Here is a 16,864-nt window from a genome sequence, read left to right as displayed (position 1 = left end):
ATTAGTTAAAGCAATAAAAGAAGAAAAAGAAATAGAGGGAATTAGAATATGCAGTGAGGAAACAAAACTATCATTCTTTGCAGATGATATAATGATATACTTAGAGAATCCTAGAGAAGCAACTAAAAAACTACTTGAATTAATTAACAACTTTAGCAGAGCTGCAGGGTATAAAATACACCCACATAAATCATCAGCTTTTCTCTATATATATACATATATATATGTGTGTGTGTGTATATGTGTGTGTGTATATATATATATATATATATATATATATATATATATATATATATACCAACAAAACTCAGGAGATAGAAAGAGGAATTCCACTTAAAATAATTGTAGACGGTATAAAATACTTGGGAGTCTACCTGCCATGACAAACCAAGGAACTATATGAACACAATTACAAAAAACTTGACATGCAAATAAAGTCAGATCTAAACAATTGGAAAAATATCAATTGCTCATGGATAGGCTAAGCCAATATAATAAAAATAACAATTCTACCTAAATTAATTTACTTATCCAGTGTCATACCAATCAAACTACCAAAATTTATTTTATAGAGCTAGAAAAAATAATAAAATTCATCTGGAAGAACAAGGGTCAAAAATATCAAGGGAATTAATTAAAACAAATGTGAAGGAAGGTGCCCTAGTAGCCATACTGGATCTCAAATTGTACCATAAAGCCATAATGATCAAAACTATCTGATAGTGGCTAAGAAATAGAGTGGTGGATGAGTGGAATAGATTAGGTAAACAAGACACAGTAGCAAATGACCATAGTAATCTATGTGTGATAAACCCAGAGACCCAAACTTCTGGGACAAGAATTCACTATTTGACAAAAAACATCTGAAAAAACTGGAAAACATTATGGCACAAACTAGGTGTATGTCAACATCTTACAACATGTACCAAGATAAAGTCAAAATGCAAGTGATTTACACATAAAAAGTGATACCATAAACAAATTAGGAAAGCAAGGAATAGTTTGCCTGTCAGATCCATGGAGAAGGTAATAAATTTAGGACCAAAGAAAACATAGAGAACATTACAAAATATAAAATAGATAATTTTGATTATATAAATTTATAAGTTTTTATACAAACAAAATCCATGCAAGCTATATTAGAAGGCAAGCAGAAATCTGGGAAACAATTTTTACAGCCAGTGTCTCTGATAAAGGCCTCATTTATCAAATATATTGAGAAAAGAGTAAAATTTATACGAATAACAAGTCATTCCCCAATTGAAGGATACAAATAGGCAGTTTTCAGATGATTGAATCAAAGCTATCTATAGTCTTATAAAAAATGCTCTAAATCACTATTGATTAGAGAGATGCAAATTAAAACAACTCTAAGGTACCACTTCACAACTATCAAACTGGCTAATATGACACAAAAATGAAATTGATAAATATTGGAGGAGATGTGGGTAAATTGGGACACTAATGTACTGTTGGTGGAGTTGTGACCTCATCCAACCATTCTGGAGAAGAATTTGGAACTATGCCCAAAGGGCAATCAAACTGTGCATACCCTTTGATCCAGCAATACAATTACTAATTCTGTGTCCCAAAGAGATCATAAAAAGGGGAAAGGACCGAGTTGTACAAAAATATTTATAGCAACTCTTTTTGTGGTGGCAAAGAATTGGAAATTGAGGGGATGCCCAGCAGTTGTGGAGAATGGCTGAACAAGTTGTGGTATATGAATGTAATGTAATACTATTGTGGTATAAGAAATGATGAGTAGGATGTTTTCAAAAAACCTGGAAAGATTTACAATGAACTGATGCAAAGTGAAGTGAGCCGAACTAGGAGAACATTGTACACAGTAACAGCAACAATGTATGAAGATCAACTATGAATGACTTTTCTCCTCTCAACAATACAGTGGTCCAAGACCATTCCAAAGAACTTATGATAGAAAATACTGTCCACCTCCAGACAAAGAATTGATGGAGTCTGAATGTAGATTGAAGCGTACCATTTTGACTTTATTTTTTTCCTGTTTTTTTTTTCTTTTGGTCTGTTTCTTTTACAACATGACTAATAGGGAAACATGTTTATAAGACTGCACATATATAACCTATATCAAATTGCTTACCATCTTAGGAGAGGAGAAGTGACGAAAGGAGGGAAAAAATTCAGAACTCAAAAATTTTAAAAAAATCAGTGTTAAAATTTGTGTTTGCCTATAACTGGAAAAAATAAAATACTATTTAGAAATATTGCTGTTACAACATTCTTCTGGTTCTGCTCATTTCACTTTGTTGGTATCGTTCAGTCTTTTCAGTCATGTCCCCATTTGGGGTTTTCTTGGCCAAAATACTGGAGTGGTTCGCTATTTTCTTCTCCAGCTCATCTAGGCAAATAGGATTCAGTAACTTTTTCAGAGTCATACAGCTATTGACTATGGCCAAATTTCAACTCAGGAAGATGAGTCTTCCTGCCTCCAGGCTTGGCATTCTGTATCCACTGTGCCACCTAACTGCTCTCACTTCACTTTGCATGAGTTCATATATATTATATGAATTCTTTAACTTTGCATGAGTTCAAATAAGTCTTTTCAGATTTTTCTGAAACTGTCTTGCTCATCATTTCTAATATCACAATAGTATTCCTTCACAATCATATATTCCAACTTGTTCAGCCATTCCTCAATTGATGGACATTCTCTCAATTTCCATTTCTTTGCCACCAGAAAAAGGGCTGCTACAAATATTTTTGTACAAATAGATGCTTTTTCCTTTTCTTTGATCACTTAGTAGTGTTATTGCTGGGTCAAAAGGTATGCACAGGTTCTTTTTTAAATTTAATATTTTATTTTTTCCCAATTAAATATAACAACAATTTTTAATATTTTTTTAAAATTTTGAGTTTTAAATTCTCTCCCTCCTTCCCTCCACTATCCCCTGTGTGAGAAGGCAAGCAACTTGATATAAGCTAAACATGTATAATCATGCAAAACCTATTTCCATATTAGTCATGTTGTGGGAAAAAAAAAAGACTCCAGGTTCCCTTCCCCTCGAAACAAAAAAAAAAGAAAAAGAAAGTTTAAAAAAGTATTCTTTAATCTGCATTGACAAACTATCAGTTCTTTCTCTAGAGGTAGATAGCATTTTTCATCATGAGTCTTTCAGAATTGTCTTAGATCTTTGTATTGCTGAGAATAGCTAAGTCATTCATAATTGATCATTGTACAGTATTGCTGTTACTCTATACAATGTTCTACTGATTCTGGTCATTTCACTTTGCCTCATTTCATCTAAGTCATACCAGGTTCTTCTGAGAGCATCATTTCTTACAGCACAGTAGTGTTCTATTACAGTCCCATACCACTTGTTCAGCCATTCCTCTTTTTTGGCATCCCTTCTATTTCCAGTTCTTTGCCACTATTCTATTCATCTCTGTTATTTTGATCAGGAATACTTGAAAATCTTCTATTTCTTGAAATGTCTATTTTTTTCTCCTGAAGGATTATATACTTAATTTTGCTGAGTAGGTTATTCTGGCTTGTAGTCTTAGTTCCTTTCCCTTCTGGAATATCTTATTTCATGCCCTTTGGTCCTTTATTGTGGTAGCTGCAAAATCTTGTGTGATATTGACTATAGCTACATGATATTTTAATGGTTTCTTTTTGGCCTCTTTCAATATTTTCTTTGACTTGGGAGCTCTGGAATTTGACTGTGATAATCCTGTGAGTTTTCATTTTGGGATCTCTTTCAGGTGGTGATTAGTGGATTCTTTCAATTTTTATTTTACCCTCTTACTCTAGTAAGAGTAATATTTATAATTATAAGATTTATATATGATTTATATTGTAATTATAATATTTGTATAATTGTATGATTATAATTATAAAATTTATGTATATTCATATATATAAATATAAGATTTATAATTTCTTGAAATGTGAAGTCTAGTATTTTTCTTTTTTTATCTTTATTTTGTGATTATGAATTTCAGGTAGTCTAATAATTCTCCTCTATCTATTTTCCAGGTCAGTTGTTTCTTCAGTGAGATATTTTACATTTTCTTTTTTTTTTCATTATTTTACTTTGTTTTATTATTTCTTAATATCTCATGAAATCATGAACTTCTAGTTGCCCAGTCCTAATATTTAAGGAATTATTTTCTTCAGTGAGCTTTTGTACCTTTTTTTCCATCTGGCTAATTTTGCTTTTTAAGGAGTTATATTCACTAGTGAAATTTTGTACCTTTTTTATTTTCTACCATTTGGACAATTCTGTTTTTTAATTTCCTTCAGTATTTTTTTTTGTGCCTCCTTTACCAAACTGTTAATTCTCTTTTCATTGTTGTCTTGCATTACTTTCATTTCTTTCCCCTATTTATTCTTTGCCAGTCTTATTTGATTTTTGAAATAATTTTTTGGCTTTTCCAGAAATCCTTTTTGGGTTTGTGTCCAAATTGCTTTCTTTTTTTCCCTTTTGAGGCTTTGCTTGTAGCTATTTTGATATAATTTTCTTCTTCTTACTTTGTGTCTTGATCTTTCCTGTCAACATAGTAGCTTTATATGATCAGGTTCTTTTTTGTTGTTGTTTGCTCATTTTTCCAGACTATTTTTGAATTTGAACTTTATGCTTCTGTTCGGTTCTGTTCACCCATGTGTGTTGAGGGACATTGTCCTAAGCTGCCGGCTTTTTCATGCTGTTGTTTTTGGAGCCAGTTTTGGGACTTTTCAAGTTTTGGGTACGCCTAGGGTGGTATGATCTGGAAAGAACTGTAGTCACTGTTCTCCTCACCTGTGCTCTTCTCCTTACCCAGGAAAGGCCCCTTCTCCCTTGTGACTGAGACTGCCACTGCTTCTCAGGGTCCTTCTTCCCTTGTGCCTGAAAGTATTCCTGTCATCCCTGAAACTGCAACCCAGAAGTGAGAATGGGCAATGGAGTTTCCAAAAAGCTCCCTGTCTTGCTCCTAGTAGTAGCTCTAGAGTCACCTGTAATCTTTTCCTGATCAGTTGCCCAATTCTGTTCTTCTCTGGGCTTGGATTTCCTGAAGCTGTTGCTGCTGCTGTCCCCACTATCTTATAATTCATGTTGCTGCCATGTGTCCTCCAGGCCAGTCCTCACCTCAGTGTCAATAGATCTCTCCTTCCAACCTCCTGAGTGGTCTTCAATTGGAAAAAATGTTTCAGCTTAACTTTTTGTTGGTTCTGCTACTCCAGAATTCAATTTGAGGCATGATTTTCAAGTTTTTTGAAAGGCAAAGTTTAGAAAATAGGCCTGTAATGCCTCCTCCCACCATCTTGGATCCACCCTGGATATCTCAATGTCCTCTTCTCAATCCCCATTTTTCTTGGCCTATTTTGTACGTTATGACGCTGTTGATCTTCTTTTTCTCCTTGATGCCATCTTCTTTCTGGGTTTTCAGGATACCACTCTCTCCTGGTTTTCCTATGTATCAGATCACTTTTCTGTCTCCTTTGCTGGTTCTTCATCCAGGTCACTCCCTCTAATTATAGATGTCTCTCATGGTTCTGTCCTGGGCCCTCTTCTTTTCTCCCTCTATACTATATACTATACACTTGGTAATCTCATCTCCTCCCATAGATTTAGTTACCATTTCTATGCTGATGATTCTTATATCTATCTTTCTTGCCTTATCCTGTCTTCCAACTTCCAGTCCCATATCTCCTGCTACATTATAGACATCATGAACCAAATATCCAGTAAAGATCTTAAGCTCAGCATATCTAAGATAACTTATTATCTTTTCCCCAAACTCTCTCCTCTCCTACTAACTTCCCTAAAATATAGAGAAAAAAACCATCCTCTCAGTTCCTTAGCCTCATATATTAGGTGTCATCCTTGTCTCCTTACTGTCTTTTCACCTCTTACACCCAATCTTTTGCCAGGCCTGTTAATTTCATCTTTTAAACATCTCAGAAATATCATACCTTCTGTGTTCTGATGCTGCCATTACCCTGATGCAGGCCCTTATTACCTGATGCATGGCCAATGCAATAGCCTGCTATTGAGTCTGCCTACCTGAAGTCTTTCCCCACTTCAATCCATCCTCCATTCAGCCATTAAAGTGATTTTTCTTTAAAGCACATGTCTGACTATGACACTCCCTCCCCTTTTCCAATAAATCTCTGTGGTTCCATATCACCACCAGGATCAAATACAAAATCCTCTGGCATTTAAATCCCTTCATAACCTAATCCACCTTTCCCCCTTTCCAGTCTTCTTACCCCTTACTCCCCTTACTTACATGAATTCAGTAATACTAACCTTTTTCTGTTCCATAAACAAGACACTCCATCCCTCAGCTCCAAACATTTTTTTCTGTCTGTCCCCTGAATGGGATACTCTTCCTTCTCAACTCTACCTGTTGACTTTCCTAGTTTTTTCCAAGTCCCAACTAAAATTCTGTCTTCTACAGGAAGCATTTTCCAACCCCTGTTCATTCTTGTTCCTCCCCTCTGTTTACTATTCCCTATTTTTCCTGTGGATACCTTGTTTTTACATGTGTATTTTCTTGTTATCTTCCCCCTTAGATTGTGAGCTCCTTCAGGGCAGAGACTGACTTCTGCCTTTTTTGTGTCTTTAATGCTTAGCATGGTTCATGGCATATAATAAGTGTGTAATAAATGTTTATTAACTTGCTGACTTTGTTGTGGCCATCCCTCATACCTGAAATGCACTTCTTTACCTCTGTGTCATAGAAAGGAAACTTCAAGATGCATCTCAGGTTGCATCTTCTATATGAAGCCTTCTTTAATCTCTGCAATTGCTAGTGCCTTCTTTCCCTAACTATATTTAACTTAAGAATTGCATTTATTCTTTTTACATTTAATCTATGTACACTAATATCTACATCTGTCTCACTTGTTAGATTGTAAACTAGAATGTATTGATTGTTTTATACATTGTATTTGTATCTCCAGAGACTTGCACAATGTCTGGCACAATAGATACATGATAATTATTTGTTAATTGATTCACGGAAGTGGGAAATCATAAGTGGAATATTCTTTATACTGTCAGATGTGAGCACTCTGTCAGTTGTTTTTTGTGTCAGTCTTTTCTTTTTTTTTCCAGGGAGGCCTGGGAGGTCGGGAGGGATATTGGGAAATGATTGTGATGCAGAAACAAAAGGTATCAATAAAACTTATTTTAATAAATAATATCTAAGTTGAGGAAATAAAAAGAAATATAGATAGATAATAATACTACTTACCTTTCCAGGTTTTTGTGAGGATCAAATGAGGTGAATGCACACAAAAGCACATTGTGCAGTAATAACTAATCTTCCAGAAAAGTAAGCCGTTATCTAAATTTAAACATACATCATCATCATCATTATTATTATATTTAGTCTGACTAGATATTAGGCCAATAATTTTTATACTTTTCAAGCTACTTATTCATAAATAAAATGAGGCTGTTAGACTAAGTTATTTAAGGCCCCTTCTAACTATCTTTAATTCCTGTGGCCCTCTGACTCTTCTCATATCTTTTGCAGTCCATTCTGGTTTAATTATAACTTTTTACCCAAAAAGAGTCTGGCAGGATTTCTAGGCAGTTGAAAGGGTAGTGCTGATATTGTAATAACAATGGTGTAAAAACAAAATACGCATTATTGAGAAGGAGATTTACTTCCCAAATCCAAATGACTTTGAGAATTTATTGTAATTCTTTTTTACTTGTCCTCATGCTCAAAGACATAGATCAAGTAAGTGAAATTTCTTTGTAGGTGTATGTTAGCGTAGGTGTGATAGAATGATTAAAATAAACATTGTACATCTAATTGAATTTACTCTCCTGAATTTTTTTTTTTTGTTCGTTTGTTTGGTATATTTGTATCAATAGGGTCCGGGAGGCTGCAATGACAGGTCTAATGGAGCTGACAGTTTTGCTAACAAGAAATCATCCAGAGCTCATTGAAGCAAATGTGTGAGTATTGAAATTGTACAGCTAGCTTCATCCTATAAATCCTATATTCTTACTAGATTCTGTTCCATTGGAATATACATTGTGATGTTGGCCATGCCCAGTCCAGCTCCCTCAGTATTCACCTAGTTGTTTCCAGAGGCTCTTACATTTTCCTGTATTGGTTATAATCAGTGACTGCCAAGCAGCTTGATTATTGTAAGTAGAAGTTGGTGTAGTCAGTTTGTCCAGAAACAGTCAGGATTCATATTGGCAAGCATGTTATAAGGCAAAAGTATCAAACACGTTAAGGGTCACATCCACAAAACTCTAGAGTGCTGCCTGCCCCAGATTAAATTGTAATTATGAAATGTTTAACAAAATAAATAAAAATGCAGTACAGCATAGATGATGATAATTTTTGATTTTCTAAATTAATATATGGCCTGCAGGAATTTTGTTACTATTTGTGTTTTATACCATTTTTTTTAAGGAAATATGATGCTGCATTTGAGTAAAATGGGAAAGACATATAGAACCACTCAATTAGATAATTAGTGTGTCTGGAGACTGAAAGAAAAACACATACAAAATATATCGTTTTTTCTACAATGACAGAATCAGGAGTACACATAGTGCTTGCATTTAAGTGCCTGGCAGCAGAGTGAAAGGAGGGTAAAAACAATAATGGGGCATGGTTCTACTGGGCTTTAAATTTTATAAGGGTAAAGACAATTAGGTAGATTAGGATATAATGTTCTCAAGTAATTTGATTAAATCTTTAACAATCATACTAAAACTTATGCATTCTAATGAATATTTTCCTGTCAAAAATTTTGAATTGGGTTGTATGCTGTTCCCAAATGTTACCATCACTCACAACATTTTGGGACTTAACTTTTTGTGTTGTCCCATAGAAGAAGGAAGAATAATGAATATATCCTTTCCTAAAATCACTGGAAATTTTGGAATATATCCAGCCCAGTTATAGTCAGAGTATTGAATATGGTTGTGCTAAAATTTTGCATGTGTTTTGTCTAATGAGAAAGAAAGGACTTGATAGGATGCTGATGATGATGAAGATAATGGAAAATTGAAGTGCTTTTTATCCCTTTTGTGGTATGAGAGAGGACAAAAGGAGCATTGTTCATGATCTTTTAGGTCTTTTAGAGAAAGTGTGATTTAGAAAGAAGCAAAAATATAAAATAAGTTGATATGGAGTAGAGAAACTAGTAAGTTAATCATCCTATGGCAAAGTAGGAAGAATATTCTTGCTTTTTCCTATGTCATCTCTGGCAAACCCCTCATATACTGCTGTCCCTACTCAGAGATAAAAAATGAAAAGAGGTTTTTACTTTCAAGGTTCTGACATTACTTTCTTTTTGCAACAGTTAGGATGAATAGGAAACCACCTAGAAAATGCTGAGGTTCATACAGGGCCATATAGAATCACAGAATGTTTACAGTGGGAAGAGACTTCAGAAACCGTCTAGTCTAAACCCTACCCAAATATTATACTAGTATGCCTGAAATGTGGTCTTTTGGTCTTTGTTTAAAACCTCTAATGAAGCAGAACTTTATGTTTTAGTGCATTCTACTTTTTGAGAGCTGTAGTTGGGTTTTTTTTTGTTTGTTTGTTTTTTATCAAACCTTAACTTGGCTTTCTATAGCTTCTACCTGTTATTCCTAATTATGCTTTTTGGTGCTAAATGGAACAATTCTGATTTTCCCCAAATAGTCCTTCAAATATTTGTAAGCAGCTATTGTGTCTCAAATCTTATCTTCTTCAAGCTAAATATCTTCTTTTCTTTTTACCAGTCTTCATATCATATGATCTCAAGTCCCTTAATGATGCTCTGGATGTTTACTCCAGCTTATCATTCAATGTCCTTCCAAAAATGTGGCATGCAGAATTGAATATAATATTCCAGGTGTAGTCTAACAAGAGCACATAAAACAGGGATATCACTTCCCTAGTTGTATAATATGCCTCTCTATGCACACTAAGATTATATTTGATTTTTGGGGGGTCTACTTGAATGTATGTTTGACTTTCATTAAAGCACCTAGATCTTTTTCAAACAAATGGCTAACTAGATCTTCCCTTTTCTTTGTGTATGTGTGGAGTTGATTGTTTGAACCTAAGGTTAAGACTTTATACTTTATCTACTTTCTATTCTTGAAGAAGGCATGCATACTTTTTTTGTGATTACCTTTCATTAATTCATGTTCATTAATGGACAAGTCTAGAATTTTTCAAGAATCAAAAGTTAGATTTACAAGCCTACAATTTGCATCTTCTACTCTTTGCTCATTTTTGAAAACTGGGACAACATTTTCCTTTATTGACTTTTGTGGAACAGCTTCACTTTTCCCTGTTCTCTAAAAGATCACTGACAATGGCTCCATCAGTGACATTTGCATAGAGCCTTGAATGTAGTTCATCTGGGTCTGGTGACTTAAATTCATTAAAGTCCCCTGAATACTATGATTAACTATCTTGGCTTTCATATCTTTATTAATGATTTTTATTCTATCCTTTTTAATCTAGAAAATAGTCTGGTTAGAAGAAAAACAAAGGTAAAATGAGGCAATGATAAATAGCAAATGTCATTGATGGAGCCATTGTATGTGTATGGAAAAGTATGAATTTCCATCTATGAAATAGAAATAAAAAACAGAAATAATCGAAATAAACATGATAAGTTTCTGAATTAGCTACAAGTCAGGATGAAGAGGAAGAGATAAGACATCTAGAGAAGGCAGTGACTGAACATTAGGAGGAATAGCCTGGGAAAGATCAGTTTTGGATTGTGATAGAAATGAGGAACTTGTGAACTGATTCTGAGGAAAAGATACGGTCTTATGACATGTTGGGTTTAGTGTGTGAGTATTTAGAACCAAGTTGATATTAGCATTTGGGTTAGAAAGCAGATCTGGAGGGGCAGTTAGGTGGTGCAGTGGAAAGAGCACTGGCCCTGAAGTCAGGAGGACGTGAGTTCAAATCCAGCCTCAGACCAAAACACTTGACACTTACTAGCTGTGTGACCCTGGGCAAGTCACTTAACCTCAGTTGCCAAGAAAAAAGAAAAAAGAAAAGAAAGCAGATCTGGAGATGTTGGAAGCCATGAAATTATTGCTTGAACTGAATTGAATAAATGTGCCTAACAGAGGTTCAGGTTGGAGAGGGAGGAGGGTAAAGAGGCAAAAGGAAATAACAAAGATTGGCAAGAATGATTGGTATGTGGGTGGGAGAAAAAGATGGAGTAGTTCATAAAGTAAATTGAAAAACAAGAAAAGATAGTATTAGAAAGCTTTGAAAATAGGGTTTCAAGAAGAAAAAGATGGAGACACAGCCAAGGTAGCTGAATAGGAAGACAGAGTACAGCCCATCTCACCCTGAAACTACTCCATATATGTCATACCAAGTAGTGAACAGGAAATTAAAGAAGCTATAATGGGGCCCCAAGATTATAAATTCAGTTGGTCAGCCGATCACTAAGCATTTAATAAAAGGCTTTGTTCTGTAAACCTTGGACTTAGTCAAAAGGCTGAACTCAGACTAATCAGTCCCAGTTGCCCAGAGCAGATCAAGGAATCAGTCCCTGGGCCAGAAAAGCAGCCCTGGGGGAGTTGGGGGGGGCATTCTCAGAGGAACTCACAGCATAAATGTAGCCCCCAGAGAGCTATTGTATGTGAACAACAATGGGTTTTCCAGAATAAATGGAAGAATGATGAAATAAGCAAACAAAATTAAGACACAAACCCAGGAGAGTAGAGTAACTCCAGAACAAACAAATTTTCAAGGAAAAACATAGCTTGCACACAAGATCAATTTGAATTCCTAAAACAAATGATACAAGAGTTTAAAAAAAAGTAAAATTTAAAATAGTATTGTAGAAAATTGAGAAAAGCTGGCAGAGTGCTAGGATACTAGATTCTCTACAAACTCTTTATTCACATATAAAGACTTATCACTCTATTAGACCATTAGGAAGCATCACCTCTAAACTCCCTCATTCAACCCAGGAATTTAAAGAAGAATCTTTGGAGTTTTACAGAACTCCTAAAGAATACACCAAAACAGAGTGAAGAGGGTAAAGCATAGGCAGATCCCCCTCCCCCTTAATAGTTCTAGCACTTCATGCCTGAGCTTTCCAGTGCCCAAACCAGGTCAAAGCTGACTTTTCCTGAGGCTTCAGGAGAGTCACTTTGGGGTATTCTGAGCAGATCTCTCAAACTAAAATTGTGACTGGTTGCTTAAACCCGCTTCATGTAGAAGTGGCCTTAGGCATCCTAAGTTGATCCAGCTTAGAGAACTCCCTGAAACAGAGCCTGAGGATGGTCCAGTTCCAAGGACCTTAAGCCAGCAGAGAGAGAAGCTTCAGCATTTCTCATGATACCATTGCTCTCAGTCAAACTGTTAGTGAAAGGCCCTATGCAAAATCTACCCTGAGCAGTCACTGAAGCCTGTGGAGAGAACTCAGAACAGGAATAACTCCTAAATCTACCACCAGGGGAAACGACCCCAATCAGACTGTATAGGAAGAAGTCCCAGAGTCTTATGACAAGAAAGATTCTCCAGGAAGAGCTACAAAATCCCTTACAGGGAGGGGTCTAGTCTGGCCCACTGTACTCAAGATGGGCAGGCCTTACTTACTTACTTACTCAACTGCAGAACTTGACCAAATACAAAGAAATCCAGCAGACACTCAAAAAAGGAATACAGATATAGAGGAGCTCTGTAAGGATTAGAGAAGAGATAGCAATTATCATCAGGAGAAGAAAGCTTGGAATATTATATTCCAAAAGGTAAGTAAATGATAAATGGTTATAGCCAGGGATAACTTACCTGGGAAAAACTTTTTTAAAATGACTCAGTGGTTTTAAAAAAAATGGATCTTTAATGGAATGGAGAATTTTCAAGCATTCCTGATGAAGTGACCAGAACTAAGTATCAAGAGAAATGCAGATAAGTATACATATTTGCATAATTGAAAGGAAATATATGGGGATGAATTGTTTACATTTTAATAGAGGAATACAAATAATTTCTTCTTAGAACCCTAATATCTGTAAGGGAAATAGAGAAATATTGAAGTGACAGAGGGTCTGGGAGTTATTGTATTTTGTTTTAATGGTTTTAGGAGAAAACAAGAATGAAAAGTATTACTGGGGGGAAAAGAACAAGAGCAAAATTATTATTGCAGAATAGAGTTGTATAAGATGAAGTTTATATAGTCATGGAGGAAAATAAGAGGAATGAGCATTCCATGAATCTCATTTTCATCTGAACAAGAAAAAAGAGGAAAATAGAATAAAATTACATTAAATACATATCTTGATATAGAAAGGGAAATAGGAGGGGACAGGGATAGGGAGGGAAGATTAGATATGGAAATAATCATAAGCAAAAGATTTCATTGTTGGAAGGAGGTACATGAAGGATAGATTAAAGAAAAGAGAGTAAAAACCTCAGAGATGAAACAGGCAGTTTTCATTTACCGGATCACAAGTACTAAGCAAATTGCCTCTCTTCTACCTCTTGCTTACTATTTATAAGGAGGGAGGTAAAGAGAGTAAAAACCCAGGAGTGAGGATGGATGAAAATACACAACTCACAATTGTAACCATGAATAAGAACGTGATGGAGTTACTGATAAAAGGAAAGAGTGATAAAAGAATGGAGTAGAAAACAGATTCCAGCAATTTGTTTTTTATAAGAAGCAGTTGAAACTCAACAATCACAAAGATTAAAATGAGTTTGGAAAAAAAATCTATTATGTTTCAGCTAAACTCAATAAAGCAGGAGTAGTAATCATGATTTCAGATATCTATAGTAAATATAGAAAAGTTATATACTTATATATAGTTATAATATAAAAAATTATATTAAAAGACACCATAGGTAATGAATTAATATCAGTGCCCAATATTTATCTGTGCTGTAATAGAGCTCAGCTAGAGATGTGACAAATAGAGTTGAGGGACAGGGAGATGTGTATATTGCTTTACACCACTAAGCTTGAGGGAAAGATCCAGTATCCACCTTGGTTCAGTTTTGTGCTACCAGAAGTTACTTGTGCCAGAGACCAAGGCTAAGTGAAATTTAAACTCTCCATTTTAGAGGAAGCTAAAAAAGCTCTGAGATCCAGCCCTCAGGGAAACTACTGTCAAAGGAGAGAAAGTCCAAAGGTGAGCAATAGGGAAAAATAAAGGAAAAAAACTGAAATTACCGAAGATCTTAGGATGAAAAAAACTCAAAGACCTTGACTATAGGCAGATAAACCAACTAGGAAGATATTTAGTACAGAAGGAAAATGGCCTCCAGAGTCAGGAAGAATTCATACATTTATGAATAAGAATTGAAAGGCAAAGGAAAATCAATCAACATGAGGCAGTGGATCCTGTAGATTCCAGAGAGAGCATGGAACCACAGCAAGATGTTTCTGAATGGTTTAAATGAGAAATAGGAATTATGAAAGCATAATTCTTGGCTTGCACAGCAGAAATAATTGGCAGAAATAAAAAAAATGTGAATCACCATTGGCAAGTCTCACTGAAGACACAAAAGAGACATTAACTGATTGGGAATGCATGAAGAACAATTAAGGAGAAGAGAAGAACATTAAAATGAAAGCAGGATATCTATAAAAGTAAAACATATTGTTCAAAGATAGGATATATAGAAGTAATGATAACAGGTCTCCCAGAAGGACAGGAAAAGTAAAAAGAATCTTAAAACAACTCAAGTGAAACAAAGAAAAGGACTAGGGTCTCAGGAAATTTATCTCATACAACTGGAGGGGGGGAAGAGATAAGAACTCTGTTAGGTGAGCTGATGTCAGCTTTATAAAAATTTTAAGTGTCACAGAGAGAATTCAACAGAACTGAGAGAACGACTTGGACTGTAACAACATTATAAAAGAAAAAAATTTTGAAAGCCTTAAGAACTTAATGTTCAATCATGATTCCAGAGTACTGATAGAATACTGCTCTCCTCCTGACCGAGGGGTGACTTGATATATAGAGTGAGAAACATATATTTGGACCTGGCCATTGAGGGAATATTTTGCTTGGTGGATTATTTTTTAAATATTTTATTTTTTCCCCAATTTCATGTACAAATGATTTTTAACATTCATTTTTTAAAAATTTGAGTTCCAAATTCTCTCCCTCCTTTCCTCCACTCCCCCCTCATTGAGAAGGCAGGCAATTTGGTATGTTACACATATGCAGTCATGCAAAACATTTCCATGTTAGTCATGTTATGAAAGAAACCACAGACAAAAAAAAACCCCAAGAAAATAAAGTTTTTTAAAAACTTCAGTCTGCATTCAGATTCTGGAGGTGGATAGCATTTTTCATCATAAGTCCTTTGTAATTGTCTTGGATCTTTGTATTGCTGAGAATATCTGTCATTCACAGTTGATAATCATATAATGTTGCTGTTACTATGTTCTCATGGTTCTGCTCATTTCACTTTGCATCAATTCATGTAAGTCTTTCTGAATTTTTCTGAGAGCATTCTACTCATCATTTGTATAAGAAATACAATAGTATTTCTTATAGTATAATACAGTATAGTATTCTATAAGAACACAGTCTATCACAATCATATACCTCAATTTGTTCAGCCATTCCCCAATTGAGCTGACATAAATATTTTTGTACATATAGGTCCTTTTTTTTTTAATTTTTTTAAGATAAAGACCTAGTAGTGGTATTGCTGGGGTTCATAGCCATTTGGGCAAAGTTCCAAATTGCTCTCCAGAATGGTTGGACTAGTTCACAACTCTATGAATAGCGCATGTGTCCCAATTTTCCCACATTCCCTCCAACATGTGTCATTTTCCTTTGTGGTAGGTATGGGGTGGTGCCTCAGAATTGTTTTAATTTGCATTTCTCTAATTATTAGTGATTTAGAGCATTTTTTCATCTGGTTATAGATGGCTTTGATTTTTCATCTGAAAACTGCCTGTTCATATCCTTTGACCATTTATCAGTTGGGGAATGGCTGTTATTTTTATAAATTTGATCCAGTTCTCTATATATTTGAGAAATGAGGCCTTTATCCAAGAAACATGCTGTAAAATTTTCTTTTACAGTTATGATTACTGTATATTTCCTGCCATCTTATTTCCCCTCCATGTATCTTATTCTTTCCTTTCACCCTGTCCATTCTTAAAAATGTTTTGCTTTTACCTACCCCAGTCTGCCTTCCTTTCTGTCACCTCCCCCGAACCCCCTTTAATCTCCTTCCCTTTCTACCTTCCTGTAGGATAAGATAGATTTATATACCCAATTGAGTGTGTATGTTATTCCCTCTTTGAGCCAATTCTGATGAGACCAAGGTTCACATGCTCCTCCCCACCTACCCCATCTTCACCTCCACTGTAAAAGATCTTTCATGCTTCTTTTATGTGAGATAATTTGCCTCATTCTGCCTCTCCCTATCCCCTTCTGCCTGTGCATTCGTCTTTCTCATTTTTTTAGATATCATCCCATCATGTTCAATTCATACCCATGTCCTCTGTCTAGGTATAATCCTTCTAACTGCCTTAATAATGAAAAACTTCTTAAGAGTTACAAATATCATCTTCTCATATAGGAGTATAAACAGTTTAGTCCTATTGAATCTCTTATGATTTTCTCTTTCCTGTTTACCTTCATGTTCCACTTGAGTCTTGTATTTGAAAATCAGATTTTCTATTCAGCTCTGGTCTTTTCATCAGGAATGCTTGAAAGTCTTCTATTTTATTGAATGTTGGTTTTTTCCCATGAAAGATTATACTCAGTTTTGTGGGGTGGGTGATCCTTGGTTGTCATTCTAGCTCCTTTATTCTCCAGAAGTTCATATTCCCAGCCTTTAATGTGGAAGCTGCTAAATCTGGTGTTATCCTGACTGTGGCGCTATGGTACTTGAATTGTTGGCTATGATATTTCTGAGA

The 16,864-nt window shown here is 35.1% G+C and overlaps 1 protein-coding gene across 1 annotated transcript in view; it reads left to right on the top strand.

Moving 5' to 3' along the window:
* The window catches only part of TBCD (tubulin folding cofactor D), a 445,631-nt gene that overhangs the window by 351,032 nt on the left and 77,735 nt on the right, over nt 1-16,864 (top strand). Inside the window, exon 28 of the mRNA XM_027840857.1 lies at nt 7,854-7,937. Coding sequence (XP_027696658.1) covers nt 7,854-7,937 — 84 coding nt within the window. The remainder of the gene's footprint in view (nt 1-7,853; nt 7,938-16,864) is intronic.

The sequence above is a fragment of the Vombatus ursinus genome, unplaced genomic scaffold (genome assembly GCF_900497805.2).
Source record: "Vombatus ursinus unplaced genomic scaffold, bare-nosed wombat genome assembly UNPS02004704.1, whole genome shotgun sequence".
NCBI classification, from domain to species: domain Eukaryota; kingdom Metazoa; phylum Chordata; class Mammalia; order Diprotodontia; family Vombatidae; genus Vombatus; species Vombatus ursinus.
The sequence above is the reverse complement of the archived record's forward strand: the minus strand, read 5'-3'. Positions and strand labels throughout refer to the sequence as shown.